At 37.5% G+C, this 16,706-nt stretch overlaps 1 protein-coding gene across 2 annotated transcripts; it reads right to left on the reverse strand.

Moving 5' to 3' along the window:
* Positions 1-9,466: 9,466 nt before the first annotated feature.
* Positions 9,467-12,554, reverse strand: LOC103708518. Of its 2 annotated transcripts, XM_039121464.1 has the most exons (4): positions 11,123-12,554; positions 10,299-10,651; positions 10,100-10,210; positions 9,467-10,010 (listed from the first exon to the last, which is right to left on the reverse strand). In XM_039121464.1, exons 1-3 carry the CDS (start codon positions 12,074-12,076, stop codon positions 10,117-10,119), a joined length of 1,401 nt encoding a protein of 466 aa, XP_038977392.1. In that variant the 5' UTR covers positions 12,077-12,554; the 3' UTR covers positions 9,467-10,010; positions 10,100-10,116. The 2 variants fall into 2 exon arrangements, with proteins under 2 accessions (XP_038977392.1, XP_008791700.3); XM_008793478.4 differs by having other exon boundaries at positions 10,100-10,651; positions 11,123-12,544.
* Between the last annotated feature and the right edge of the window lie 4,152 nt (positions 12,555-16,706).

Here is a 16,706-nt window from a genome sequence, read left to right on the forward strand (position 1 = left end):
ATCCGCTTGGTTGCTTCTAGGCCACATCTACTGCAGGCACCACCCATGCCCCCACAACAAAAATGGTGATACAAAATAGTATCCATTATTATCTAAGCCGTGACCGCCGTTCATCTAGCCAGGCATAAGATAACATCAATTACTCGTCGAATCTAACTTGAGGAGGAAATTAAAGGGGACAGTTAGGTGCGAAATTGACATGACACAACTCGCTCATACTAGACGACGGAGGAAATGACTTGATCCAACAAGATTTACAACGCTTGTGGTCCACCTGCATGTCCTCCCAACTCCACCCTATCATATAAAAGATAGGGTCGAGTGCAACCATAAGATGGATCGACACGGGACCGACAGTTAGTTAACCTTGACAACCACGAACGGGCGAATTGCACGGTGCATTAATGCAAACCGCCGGCCTTGAAGGCCCAATCCATGCAATCAAACGAATAATTAGGTGGTAGAGCACAGGGCAGATCATCGTCGTAGATGGCATATAGGACCGCATCTGAATTATGATCGAATAGTGATGAGAGCATATGAAAAACTCTCTATGGGTCTACCTTGGCACTTAAGTTCTTGCAAAGGATCAAGCTGCTTTTTTCAGTTCATCAGTTGAAGTGGCCGAAATTCCATAGAATGGGCCTCCAAGACTTTAGAATTAACACTGCACGCCCTGCTGTAAAGTGGAAGTACAGAAGGCAAAGTGGACCATACACACGAAGTGATTTCTGGACATGATTCACAAAATCATTTGCCGCAGGCCTCATGCACCTTTCAGACAGGACCCTTCAATACCCAATCACCATGTGCCATTCTCTGGAAAAAAATCACTTCAGGGTTCAGAGAGTTCTCGAGATGGCAGAGGACAGCACCAGAGACCTGAAGTCATCAAAAGCAGGGCAGTTGCACTCACTTCCCTGTCTTTATCAAACACAGAGTCCAAGCCAACATTAACCAATTCTGAAAGAACATCAGCTCCCCCTGGAGAAGTAATAGCAAAGGAATGGTATCAAACAAGGCTTCAAAAACTGAGTCCACTAAAATTCTCTTCCACTTCGTGCAGATACTGTTCTCTTTTCTCCTAAACCAAGTGATTGCAAACAGACTCCTGCAAATATCACAAATGAACTTGACACAATGATTAGTTGTCAGATCCAGAGAAACTCTAGATAGAAAAGTCTTAAACAAACTAACAACTAGAATTGTCAAAACCCTGTGAGCGTGACTTGGTATAAGTCCATGTCAACCCAATAATCCCCCCCCCCCCAAAGTAGAAGGTGCCATTAGATTTTTTTTTCTTTTTTTTGGGGGGGCTTTCCCTTCTCCAGCCTAGACCAAAGATATGCCAACTACCATAGCGTGTAAGCTGATCTATACGTGTGGAAGAACCCAAAACCACTTACAAGAGGAATCATCTTCAAACGCGTGCAATTTTAAGAGAGGCTTATGTGCTCCCTCGCTTCATTTTATTTCATGGTTCTGTGTGAAGGGACGCTCAAGTCTTGTCTTATCCACTAGACTAGACTGGAAAAGCATTTGGCCGAATACCCAGGAGTCTCAACTTAAAATTAATATCGCCCTTGGCGTCTGCCTTTAAAGGTCCTTCTCAGAAAATTTTGCTTGACCTGGTTTTCCTGATCAGAAAGCAATAGGTATGAAAAAAATTTTATTTGCATTCGAAGTATCAAATCAAACAGTGCTTCAATAAAGACAATTCAATATTTTCCCAGAACAGAAAGATTTAGAGCAAGGAAAGTCGCCCAAGAGCATCTTAGTTGAGGTTGACACGATTTGAAGACCCCTTCAAGTCATGACACACAAAAATCAAGGTCTGCTGTTCATTGAAAGTAGAATAAGGCTCATGAATGAGCTCAATCAGACCCAAGACCACCAACTCTAACATCTTGAGACGAGTCTTTTTGGATGAGTCGGCTTCCCAAAATTTCAGTACAACTCTTTATAGAATGATACCAGGCTTCATTTTTCCAAAAGGTAATCTTGGAATTTACAGACATATGTACATATCTCGATACCTGGATATGATATTTTGCTCATCTGTGCAAAAAATGGACAAATAAACATGCAATCAAGAAATTTACATTTTATCTAGTGCTCTAGAAGTCTTAATGGCATTAAAGTTGATGTTCGGCTCTTCAATCTAAAGCAGCTTTTTGAAATCAAGAAACAAAAGAGAACTGCATCAAATAGTTTATATGGTAGAAGGAATAATCAAGAAAAAGGAAACTATATACATACAATAATGTACTCAATGTTTTCCATGACAAATGAAATTTTTGAAGAATAGTTTTCCGATGTGGGAGACAACTTAGATTTATCCATAAAATGTTGCTGCTAACTTTGGGCATTTATCGGCCAAAACCTCATGAAGCCAGTACTACCAGCTAATACAGTTATTTGGGATTAGTTATCCCTTATACCCCTTTATAGTCTCAGTTATTTTGCTTCCCTTGTCTTTATAATACTTTGCATCATTAAAGGTCATTGCTTCAGCTGCATTATTTGCTTCCTGACTCATAAGATCTTGGCATGTCATGTTTACAGAAACCAAGCTCGGTGTCTTAGTTATCATGGAAAGATTCTTAAAAACAATAATTCTTTCATACACTTTGCATTGGCCATGGTCATAGGTGCCATATTTAGGAGAACAATGGAGGCACGGCCATTCATTTCAACGAAGTGATAGGAAAGAAGAGGGGTGCAGCCACTAGGATAGATTTAGCATACAGAATTTGGCAACAGAATTTTGTTGAGAAATCAACTTCAAATGTCCAAGCAATATGCTGCAAACATTTGCTCAACATTAACTGAGAATTTGACTCCCTGTTTCTGTCGTGATTCACCGCTCGAGCATTTGCACGGCATTTTATTTCTCACTGCATTTTATTCAGAACTTCCAAATTGATTCCATTCTAGGATCCCAGCACTTCCATATCAAGCAGTTGAGAATGGTACCATCATTTGTTCTCACTTACAATTTGAACCAGTGGTCAGGAACAAACTTGAGCTGGCTCTCCACCTTTTTAACTTATACAGTTGAAGTGCTTTGACCCTCCCTCCAACTGATCTAATGCATCCATCTGCTCATTCAGCTCTGTATCTGTTAAATTGTGTCACATGAAAAACTTCATTAAGGATCAGAATATTGTCACTCTCTGGAAAATGGTGCCATGAGAAGCTTGGTCGAAACACCATTGTCTGACTTCCAAACTACATATCACCATGGTCATTTCATTACCCACTCAAATTATCATTAATTTGAGTTCTAAGAGAAATTATAACACAATCAGAATTCTAGTTCTTCTTCATACAGAGAACCATGCTGCTCGTTCACATTCCTGCACTTGAGTTTGGATCATTATATTGGGCAAATCCAGATATCATGGCCTCTCCTGTTCTGATCAAAACAATAATTTCTCAATTCAAGTCAGAATATTAACTCATTAACAATTTAAATGATCTGCTCAACAAAGACACAAACCTTCAAGTTCGACCTTGCCTCTTGTTCTTGCATTTAATTTTTGTTTTTTTAACAGATAATTGCTCGTGAACAAGCATATTTTCCACTCACCTTTCTGAATAGTTGCAAATTACGCGAACCTTATATAGGTATTCCCAGGTCAATGTTAGGCTATGTTAATTCTAATTCTCTCAGAATTTCTAAATCATCCATTAAGAGGTTAACTTGGGATATTTTAAGCAAAAAACAATAGCTGTGACCATAAAGGAAGCCAACCAACTTTCTTAGCTTAAGCAGCTGAAAGTAAGCCAATGATCATACCTATGCTATGACTTCTTGAGAAACATGCGTGCAAGGCCGCCCTTTTGCTGTCTCTTGCTCCATACCCTTCCAAATCCAAGCCCTGCTAACCTCATCAAACCTATTCTATTCACCCTATTCCTAACAATTGAACTCACCCCATTCCTACTATCTCCAACAAACTTATTTCGACTACATACACTTACATCATAATATCTACCTTAATTTTATCCTCTATATAATCGTGCATAACCAATCCTGCTTGAGAACCTACATAAATTCAATATAAACAACCAAAACACTCCTCTTCATACTTTCCCCAACCAAAATCACCAACTAATTCCCAAGTTATTATACCTAACAAAGTCAAACCACAACAGTCCAACAAAGAGCGAGTCATCTTACCTATTCAAACCTGATTCATGACAACAGTTTCAACAGAATTATCCCTAGTCATCCAAACCCAACTCCCTCTCACTCTTAAGACAATTCACCCTACCTGCAATAACCTAACCACCCAAAACAACCAAACACAACTTACCCTAACCAAATTTAACCAAGCCTACCAATCCAAAGCGATCTCACTTCATCCATCCAAGCACATCTCATTCTAATTCGGTCGAACAAGTTCACCTCAGCTTCATCACCAAATTCAACTTTGCCAACCATGCCCTACTTACCCTACTTAGAACGCTTCAATCTCAATTTTCAAATTCCATCCAACCCTACTCCAAGTCCATTTATCCAGCCGATTTTAAATTTACCATTTGCATCAAAAAAGTCAACTGAAAGTGCCATTAAAATCTACATCGCTTCACTACAAGATGCCTTTTGAACCTTTCTGTACCCATTTTATGTTACTTAAATGTTCTCAACTCAACTTTAATATGGTGTGCATATGATCAAAGATCACCTGCAATAAAGGATAGTCTAGTTTATGAGCATGCACTATGTTTACTTGTTTCTTGATGGCCTCCTTCCAAATTTCAAGATATCCTAATATGAAAAATATGCTGGTGTTAATTGTCTATTGACTCCTTGAAGATTTTCTTGTGTGATCACAGCCAAGTTTGCATAACTATTAATTTATGATTATTGACTAAAAAAGTTTGGCTGGAACACTCATAAACAATTTTTCCTCTCTTGATTTTTTGCCAAATCAATAACTTTCAAGATTTGGTTAATGACTTGTAGCTCACCCATCATTTTGAACAGGATGATTCACATCACCATGGAGATTCAGATGCTCTATCTAGAAGGCCCAATAAATTATTTACTGAACATGCGAACCACTTCTTGGCAATCAAATTATTTATTGAACATGTTATGCAATTGCTATTGAAGAGAGGCTCTCCAAATATCAATCTAAGCAATGGAGAGTTAAAATCAAAGGGTCGATGATTTACGAAGGTGTGCTTTGACCACATCCATCAAAATAGCACTTTGGAGGAGAAAATTGAAGCCTAGCAAGCTGCTTAAATGGTTCAGATATAATTTGGTATTATGTCTTTGGTGTTTGATTGAGTTTAAGAGTAGTTTAGGAAGAGTACTTTGATCAAATTAAGGGGCCTGTTATGTTTATATCACTGTAGCATTAACAATGCCATGCTACAATATGATAGATCATTAGGACTCCAAAAGTGCCAAACAAGTGGCTAATTAATTGAGGTATGGAGGCTGGGATAAGTTATTAACTGTTGTAACTAAGTCCTAAATCCGCTCAAATTAGAAAAACATTAGAATTTAATTAGTTTAAATGACAAACTTTTATGGGCGAGCAAGAAACAGTAATGCATGTAATTTTTCCATGGGAAGAAAAAAGTCAACTATTCCAGCTTTCCATTTCTCTATTTTCCTTCTATCTCTATCAATTTCCCTCCTCTTCCCCTTCCTTTTTCAACTCTATTATTCTTTATTTTGTTTATTGCTATGTGCCGATATTGTTTAATTTTATATGATTCTATCAATAAATTTTTGCATCTCTATATTATGATTTGCTGGATTAATATGTCAATTTGTTACCTCTAAGATCCACAGACGCGGTTTAGCTGATAGGTCATGAGTCAGCAACCATGGCCCTCTCCAAACCCCTCTTCTCGCACCTCAAATCCCTAGAACCCGAAACCAAAGCCCTCCCCACTGCCACCTTCGCCCCTTCTAGCTCCTCTCCTTCACCATCCTCGAGGAGGCCATCGTCAAGCATCATCAGTGCAAGGACTGCCTCTGCATCAAGCCCCCTCTCTCCCTTTGCCACCAACACTCATGTGTGCCCCTCCCGGCACCAAAACTCCATCAAACCCCAGTGTCAACTGGAAACCAGCAACTAGTTACTACTTGATTAAAAGAAAAATATAGTATATGGAGCAGAAAAATATACGATTTAAAGCAGTTTTATTCATTTGCTGTCCTGTTCCCGAAATCTGGACAGCAAATAATAAAGCTGCTTTAAACCCTAAGCTATCCCATCCCCAGGGTTCTCTTATGCATTGCAAACAAACATTAGATGGTCCTGCATCAACATGTTATCTTCTTTATATCCTTGCCTTTCTCTCTCTCCTTTTTTCCTCTTCCTTTTCTCCCTTAGTCGATGCACATTTCCTTCTGAGAAATTGTCCTATAGCTTTTTCTTTTTCGTTGTGGTCTCCTATTCTTTCTAAGAAATGTGTTAAAGATTAGCCACATTTCTCTTCTCTTTTTTGTTATGATTTCTACACCCTTCCATGCCATTTCTCTCTTTAAGTGGAGAGATCCACATGAGTTACCTGAAACCCGAAATCTTCTCCATCTATAACTAATGAGCCCTTATTATGCAGAAAACTAATTAAAAAAAGTCGGAAATAAATCTGTTGGAAGACTAAACCTCCTACCATGGACCCCAAATAATCATATAACTGCATCACTTATTCTGCCTACCTATGACATTGTTCCTAAACTTTTTATAGCTTGACTCTCAAGGTACTCTTTATTTTCTAACCATTTCAATTAAGGGTTGTCCTTTCATTTCATATACATTATGGCATACAAATGTTCATCGAGTTGTTTGGATATATTTTTCTATTAAAATTGGCTCAATATACAGATTGCATAATGTGGAATTTAAAGAAAGATTGCTGATTACAAAAAGTGTGAATGTGCATTATGTACATGTATCCCTTAATATCATGCCTCAGTCATAGCATACAAACACTTTGCAAATCTGTATAATTGGTCCTAACCTCAATTACAATGGCTTATCAAAATTTACTAATTAAGTTTTGCTACAAACATTTTTTGCATTGATAGCATCCCCATAAGACAAACTTAACCACATCTCAAGCTTAAAAATAAATTTCATTATAAGCCCATATCAATCAAGGTCCAATATTTAGTACTCATGATAGCTTTATAATGACTGACTAGTATTGAACCTCAGGATTGCAACAATGATTATTCCTTAGGGAAAACAAATCACGATTTATAAAACTCTAAAAGTGCATCAAAAATCCTAAATGGGCATAAATAAGACTGAAGCCACGGATCTGCATTAGATGCCATTCTGCAGGTAAACAAATCTTCTTAAAATATAGAACTCAAAACAGATTTGGTGTCAGGAGTATCAGTGGTAGAGGCACCTATCACTATGTAGCATCAAGCACTTTAGTGCATAGATAAATTCATTATGGCGTAAAACATACTGATAGATGCAAGGTCAATACATATCACTTAAGATAATGGAGGATGGAAAACATGCTAGAGAGGCCTCAGCACAGTATGTGCCATAAGATGCCTAATATGATACATGTAGCTGTATACCAAGCTTGATGTTCCCTGTAGGTGCATCAAGTGACTGTTCTAATAACTCAAAGTCTGAAACCATAGCTCAACTTTATCTGTTATTTGGATAGATATTAAATGACTAATGCCGTGATGGTGCTAAAACCTGTTCAAATTAAAAGAATAGTACAAGTAAAAAGGTTACGATAAAATAGCATCACCTTTTTAGGTATTAATTATATTATCACAATCCTTCAGTCTGCACACATCAAAACAAGGTCTTCAGCATATGCCGTGACCCAAAATACAAATTAACTGAACTATAGTATTGATCCCTCATTCTTCGACATAGCAAATACCTCACACAATTGTGCCAAAAGGAATTATTTGTTGTGGTTCTAAATTGAGACTCCATCAAAACTAACACCGACAAACTTGCAATCGAACAAGAGTAAGACCTGATTCATCAATGTTATCAGCTAACCAGAAGCATCTTGACCAAAGAATTGACGTCACTAGGTATTCTTGAAAGCATTCTTCTTTATTACCAAGCCGCAACAAATTCTAACCTTGTCCGTTATTAGAAACTATGAGTAAGAACCTTAGCAGCAGGAAAGTTCTACTTAAGAGTGATGCACGATCTTTGGAAACCAAACCCCACACCCACTTCCTCAGCATTTCAATATTCTAAGGTTTTTTTGGGGAGATCTGTTAACCCATAACCAGACTCAAGCCCATGGCCATGCCTGCTTTTAGGCATATAAGGCATTTTACAACAACCACACCCTTTCTTTTAATTGTGTTATAATAATCTTTTGTATAAGCCATCATAGGTGCTCCCATAGTTACATGCAATAGCCAATAGCACAATCTTGTTCAAATATAAATCATTTCAACCATAGAAGAATAGATGGTCCCACACTTACATGCAATAGACCAACTCTTGTTAAGCTAGTCTGACAACAAACTTAATATCCCACTAAATTTGCTTTCCCATTAGTATATCAACTTCTCAATGAAACCTTCAAGGGTGGAAAAAATCCTTTTTCTTTGGCAATTAGAACATCAAAATTCAGTCGAATCAAGAGGCATTTTTTATAATTAGGGTTTCTCATCGCACATCAGTTGAAAACTTTATGCATTTAATGCATGTTATGCAATGGATGATTACAACGAGAAGTGAAAACTAAAGAAGGTTGGGTATCTCTTGGGTTTGATTGTCCCTTGTTATATGGATATTTCATACAAGAACCTTACAATGTCTAATTCTAAACCCGCATCATGAACCTTCGTACAACATAGCAGGAATTCTAACCAATTTATGGCAGCCTACTCACTTCTAGATATATATGATAAAACTGGAGGAGAAATACACTTGTGGCATCATAACAGAGAGGATTGAATATACTTGATGAAACAATGACTCCACAACCTGAAAATCATAACCAAGTAAACTCTGGTAGGGTCGTTAAACATTTCAAAGGAAACCTTTCCAAAGAGCATTCCCAAAAATATGATATTTTCTCCTGATTATAATTAATTTTAAATAATTTTTTGTCAAGTTAATATAAATTAATGCAAAAACATTCCAATTTACATGTGTCCGTTTAGAAATGAAAAATGCTAAGAACTCGATCATTTTTATCAACAGGAAATAAATATTAACAACCTATGTGAATTCTAAAGATCAACACTATGTCATTATTGAATATTTAGCACCCTATGGAAGTGTATATGTTACATCTGCAGGTATATTCATGATAGATATTGCATCTTGGAAATACCTAAAACATTAACTCTTCTGCTTTTATTTCATTCTTGATCTTGTTAGCATTTATAGTTTCACAAATCATATCTCCGCAAAGAGTCAAACTGCATCATTTACGATCCAATCTATCATGAGCATCATACATAGGAGAAATGGAGAATAAGTAATTGGAAGCATCTAGGGAACATCATACGAGAACTTTAATATAAAGATAGCTAAGTATCAGGATATTGATCACATCAACAAGAGAAGCAAGCTATAACTATGTGACTACTCATTGATTTCATAACAAGATTATGATGGAATGCCTTCTGAACAAAATTTGAAGGCAAAGAATATTTTCCTAATGCTCAACAAAAGGAATGAGTTCCTCAATCAACTGTATACCTAGAAAATTAGCAACTACCTCAAATATTAAATAAATTCTTAAGCATTGCCTCCAAACTGCTGAGTGCTCAAATCTGTCAAAGGCCAGGCTCAAGTATGATATGGAATAGTCGAAGCACATACGAAAAATGAGCCTTCTGTTCATAAAAACTTCATATTCATGCTGTCATGTTTGGAGAGATGATGCACATGCCACTTCTCCCTTAGTTGTCATAAAGAATCAGCAGCTGACCCAAAAGTTCCTCGTTCACATTGTCTAGCAATTATCGTGAGAGTCCCATTACTTGTTTGAGCTACTTTACAGCACAGCCGCCTTGGCACCTGCTCATAAAACATAATGTGATTTACAGAGTTAGGATAATAATAAGTATCAAAAGATAAAAGAAGAGCATGAAAAGCATAGAACAAACCAAGTGCCAGTTTTGCCTCAACGGGTTCCCCAGTACTTGAATTTCATCCACATAAGGCAGAGGAGGTGATCGAGGAAAGCAGAAAACTTTCCTTTTAAGGTCATCTCGCGCCTGAGCTCGTAAGTAAGAACCAACAGTTATGTTTCCATCCTTCCAAATATCTTTCAAGAAAAACAGAATTGGCTTCTTGCACACCGACCTATAAACATCCCTTGTATCGAAATCAAACTCGTTCCTATTACCTCGCCTGTTCCAAGCAATGTATGTTTGCTCAGAACGTTCCAACTCCCGTGGGAGAATAACGTGAGGGAACACTTGAACGACATATCCCAATGACACAGAGAATGTAAGCTTTTTCCTCCTGTCATAAGAAATAGCACGCTGCAAGAAACTCTGAGGATCAGTCTTCATAGCCTTGGCAAAAAGCTTTAGGCTCTCAAGTAAGCTCAAACCCGGGTAAATAGGATCCACAGCTTCAACATGGTGTATTGATATGAAAGGAGCAATTGGGTGAGCAGCTAAAAGGCCATGAGGATTGCCTCTAATATCCCACTGAAAAAAAAAAGATAAGATAAGAGGAGGAATGGAAAACTACACGTCGATTAGAATCCACTGGCTGTAACAATTTGACACACCCATTTATGATCCAAGCATTTATGTACCATTTGTCGTGTAATAAGAAGGATTTACTTGGCAACGTAAGAAATCATGCAAATTGTATCCGTTAACAAAATCACCGGGTGCCATGCAAATAATTTTCACATTAAGAACAGTAATTACAAAACCAGCGAAAACAGTAACAAACAGTGAATCCATCATAGAAACTATTAGACTACCAAACAATGTAACTTTCTTCCTCACCTTTCTTTTAGCAGCAACTATTCAAAATTTATAATTAAACAAATGCAAACATGAGTTACATCAGCATTCAAAGATGCAAACAATGAAAAGAAAGCAAAATATATAATAGACCATAAAATGGAAGACTGTAGCCGATGGAAATAAACATATATATACATATACCTGGTGGAAGCCATACTCCCGCGTGAGGGGGACACCGAGCTCGGAGATGCATGCGTGGAGGCGGTCATCGCTGCCATAAAGCCTGGGGTACCTCTCGAGGCACTCGTCCTGCATCCTACTAAGGGCCTTGGCGAGCGGGTAGCTGATGGCGATCCCCCCACCGCCGAAGGCCATCGAATGGCTGAAGTAAGTGTTGGCGGAGTGGCTCTCCGACGGGGCCCCGATGTACACCATCTCGGTCCAGTCGTACTTGCCAAGCACCGCGACGAGGTTGTCGGGACAGAGGATGGTGTCGTCGTCGACGAGCACGAACCAGCGGGCTCCGCGGTGGCCGAGGCGGAAGCTCTCGGCGACAATGCGGGAGATGCGGAGCCCCGAGGGGTGGCCGGTGGGGTTGGTGTAGCGGAAGCGGGAGATGTCCTCGGAGACGCGGATCGGTGGGAAGGCGCGGGCGAGGGAGGCATTCCGGGGGCGGGGGACGCGGTCGTCGAGCCATACGTGGCCGCGCATGGCCCCCGGGCGCCACCACAGGCGGAGGAACTCCCGGCGGCGCGGCCAGAACTGGGCGGAGCCGGCGATGCCGAAGACGACGTGGCGGAGGGAGAGCGGCGCGGCGGAGTCGTCATCCGGGGAGGAAGAATCGGCGGAGGAGAAGCGGGTGGTGGAGCCGTCGGGAGGGGGTGGGGGAGCGGTGGGGGAAGAGAGGGGGGCAGCGGCGGAGGAGGAGGAGTCCCAGGAGCGGAGGCGGCGCAGGGGGAGCGGGGAGAGGGAGGAGAAGACGAGGGAGATCCAGGCGGAGGATGCGAGGAGGAGGGCAGCGGCGGCGATGGCGGAGGCGGCGGGGCCGCAGCGGCGGGGGGGGCGGGGGCAGCAGTGGCGGCGGGGGCGGCTAGCGGCGGCGGCGGCGGAGGTGGGGAGCATCGGGATCGCTGTGGGGAGGGTGGTGGTGGTCATCGGCGACAACGTTCATCTCCACGACGGCGAGACAGGGTTATAACGGCGGAGGGAGAACGAAAAGATATGTGAGCCAAGTGGCAGTGGGGTTTAAAATTTGAAAGGAGGCCTTTTTGTTGGGGAAGGTGGGCCCTCCTACTGGCTGTGAGCTGGTTGTGAGGAGGTGGCGGAATTGGGGAGAATGGAGGGCTTTTTGAGAGGGACACGCTGCTACGACTACAAGGAAGTGGAAGTGGAAGGAGATGGGCGGTGGTGGCGAGCGGCGTTGCCGTTGGGATTCTGTGTGCGTGTCCGTTTGGGAGCCAGAACGGCGTGGTCTCGCGGCCCGCGGGGGCTTCTCAGCAGACCCCTTCGGGCCCTTTTTGCATTTTTTGTTGTGCTTTTTCTTTTCTTTTTTTTATTTTACGGGTGGCGTGTGGCTGGACTTGGCCCGCAACCTACCGGACCCTTTGCACATGGATCCGGTAATAGTGGGTCGAGTATAGACTGGCCCTCAATTAGTGGGTCTTCATGCAACGATTGGAAGAACTCTTTCACCGTTAACACTGACATTATTAATATTAATTATATAATAAATTAAACAATAGACTTTAATAATAGAAAACTACATTAATATCAGTTGCATTAATATTTGTTGAATATTAAATCGTAATTTTTAATAATGGCCAAGCATATTAACTTGGTGTCATTAATACCCATGCTCCATAGCTTAGACTTTGTTTTTTGATATATACTAGCATATAATCTATGCTATACATGGAGTACTGGTTTTTACTTTTTTAACTATTGTTGAAATTAATATAAAAATATAATAAATAAAATACTTTGTTAAATAAATTTCAATTGCACATTGAGTGATTAATTTAATGATGGCTAAGCAGAAACTTTCTTCATCGATAATAGCATCAATAATACCAATATTAACGAAGAACTCCACGTAAGTTAAACCTTTATAGAAAACTCTCATTATTAATATCAACATTATTAATACTGACCTCACACATGTGCAAGGTGCAATTATTTTCTCCTTTTTTAACTATTATTGAAATCCTTTATAACAATACAACAAATTATAATAAATAAAAGGTTTCGATGGCAAAATTTCTATTGCAAATCAAGCAATGAATTTTAATAATGGCCAAGCAGAAATTTCTATAAAATATCTAAATTGATATAGTAATAAATATAATACGATAATATTTTAGTTAGATAATATTCATACGTATAAATTATACTTATATCAATTGTATTAGTATCCTTGATACTTAATATTTATAATAGCATGGTACTCCATTATCAAATACTTATGTTCACTTATCATCAAAAGAACGGATAATATGATACTTATTTATAATATATATCTGTTAATAAGTGATCATTAAGACCTATATTCCCATAATCAAGAAAGAGAAGACGACAAAGCGGTGGAGGAGCGGCCCTCTGACATGACCATAAGAACCTCTCTAGAATACTGAGCAGCAAAAGAGGTGACCCAAGCAATGGCCTTGTTCGCCTCTTGATATACATGTACTGCCTGTAAGGCACTGCAGTCCTCCACCAACCAAAGGATGTCATAGAGTAGAGGATTCTCATCCTTTGATACTTTTATATTAAAGTGCTCCTTTGTAAGCAAGGTATATACCCTAAAAATTGATATTTTAATCTAACTTATATTCAATGTCAGAATACTTATAAACCGAGATATATAACATAATATAGAAAATTGCTCGATTCATATATTTCTTGTTTTTTTCAACTATTCTTGAAATGTAGTACAATAATATAACAATGTACAATAAATAGAAGGTTCAATAGTAAACTTTTTATTATACACTAAGCAATAAACTTTGATGATGGTTGAGTAGAAACCCCCATCGAATATCTAAATTGATATTGCTATAATACTTATCTATTTAGTTAGATAATATTCTCAATTATCAATTATACTTATATAATTATATAAATATAATTGGCACTTACATAATTGGTACTTATATAATTGATACTTAATATCGATAATAGCAAGATACTTCATTATCTATCACTTATATTCACATATCATTAGAAAACAGATAATATGATATTCATTTATACCAGGTATCTATAAATCACTAATTATAGGTTTATCTTCCTCTTGTATTTGCTATAACCGCAAGTAACAACCATTTTTTGCTATAAAATATATCATTTTATTAATTTACTTAAATTATTATTATGATGACTATTAAAATAATAGACGATGATGATACATGATAGTACTTTTTTAATTATCTTTCACTTGATAAAATATTATTCTCAAACAATATGATTTTTTTAGAAAAAATTTATACAAAAAATTGAATTTCAAAAAATATTTTGTTAAGATTGGTGCAAATGAAAATAATTGTTATTTTGACATCGAAATCAACTATTATATCACAATAAGAAATTTATTTATTAAAAGGGAAGCTATTAAAATTTTATAAACTTATTAAGAGTAAAATTTTTGATGAATATGATCTATTCTCATCAAAAATATGATATTTGATGAATGACTATAGTCACTTTAGATATAAATAATAATATCCAAAATAAAGAAGCATATTAAATAAAAGCCTTATTTATTATCTAGAACAAAGAATGACATTAATGACATTATTAATATAGTCTAAAATAAATAACCATATTAAATAAGAGCTCTATTATTATCTAAAATAAAGAACGTTATTAGTAATATTATTAATACGAACGTCACATTGTGAATGGAGAGCTCAGCATAAGCTGAGCCTCCATGTTAGTTATATACACTAGTATTTGATCCTACATGGTGCACGCTATATAGTTTTTCTCTTCGTATCTCCCAGCTGCTCTTGAAATACAATATACTAATATAATAAATTATAATAAATAAAAAGTTTTAATAGTCAAATTTCTATTGCACATTAAACGATGAATTTTAATTTGCCAAACAGAAGCCCCCATTATCAATATTGGCATTATTGATGTTGGTTGAATGGAGAAATCTGTGCTAGCTAAGCCTTCGTGCAAAAAACCCTGCACGAGCTAAGCTTCTATCTAAGGTGTGAGGTATGATTTTTTTCCTTACATATTTTAAATCATGATATAATAATATATGGTTTTCTTCTCTTTTTAGCTATTTTAAAGTATAATATAGTAACATAATAAATTATAATAAATATAAATCATCAATAACTAAATTTTTCTTGCGTAATAAACTTTAATGATAGTTAAGCACATTAATACCAACATTATTAATATCTGTTACATATTAGGCATTGAGCTTTAATGATGACCAACATATTTATACCGGTACCATAACTCTACCTAAGTCCAATGATCAAGCAAAAACTCTTATCATTAATATATACCAGCGACATTATATTAGCATCCAAATAGCAAGCATTGAACTCTATATAAACTAAACCTCCAAGTAAAAACTCTCATGATTAATATCCGCCTTGCACGATGAAGGATACAATTTTTTCTTATTTTTCCAACTATTCTTGAAATCCATTATGACAATATAATATATTGTAATAAAAGGAAGGCTTCAAGAGTAAATTTTCTATTTCATGTTCAATGGTGAACTAGTTAAGCATGTTAATACTCACATCATTAATATTTATTGCATTTGAGGTCAGCACATTAATACTCGCATCATTGATACTAGTATTCACGTATTTAATGGCTAGAGGGAAGCATGGTTGCTTAAAGACAGAAGGAAGCATAGTAACATAATAGCTGAGTATTCCAATTAGTGGGTCTAGTTGTTTCTTCATCGTACTAACCTTATCTCTCATGCTTAATTGTGCATATTTTACTCTCCAAACAAAATAAACTTATAGGGAATCTTTTTTTTTTTTTTTTTTGAGGAACTTACAGCGATTACACTTTTCCCTTTCAGCTAGCAAAAATATTGCAATTCAATGGCTTCTATTGGAATGGATTAGAACTAGCAAAGATAAGTTTTTATCACTCCTTTCCTATATCCAACATGTTTTTTTCAGCATGGGCACTTTTTGATTAGACCAAGGATTTCCCTTCTAGCCTAGTTTAAGCTAGGTTTTACTTCTTTCAAAATTAGCATGGTCTGAGTTCAAGTCAAGCACATAGACCTTAATTTTTATGCGTGTTTTGGTAATAGTTTTCTTAGAAGAGTTTAAGTGGATCATGGATTTATGCGTTATTATTGGGTTTTAAATAATAGACAGTGCAATAATCTAGTTTATCCTAAGAAATTACAGTTGTTAGATGATTTTCAAAGCCTATCCTATCAAAAGAAACCCATGAACAATTCCTACCTAAACCATCGTTTTTACCCCTATCTTTTTAGTTTTTTTTATCATATCTCTTTTCAAAAAGACTACACTTTTCAAAGCTCCTATCATCCATCCCTCTTTTCATTATGGTAGGAGTCCCCATGCAGGTGAAAGTTTGTTTCTTTCCGTCCTTTACACCATCAAGGCCATGTGAACCCTTATTTGATAGATTCCACTTAACGTTCTCTTTATGCCTAACTAAATTTTGGCCATGTATCATTCCTTTCCTCTCTCGTTTTCCTTTCTTTTTCCCATCCATTCCGACAAATCTAGGCACGCGTAACAGAAGAACCAAGTAAATTTGAAAAGCT

This window comes from Phoenix dactylifera, chromosome 2 (genome assembly GCF_009389715.1).
Source record: "Phoenix dactylifera cultivar Barhee BC4 chromosome 2, palm_55x_up_171113_PBpolish2nd_filt_p, whole genome shotgun sequence".
Lineage (NCBI taxonomy): Eukaryota > Viridiplantae > Streptophyta > Magnoliopsida > Arecales > Arecaceae > Phoenix > Phoenix dactylifera.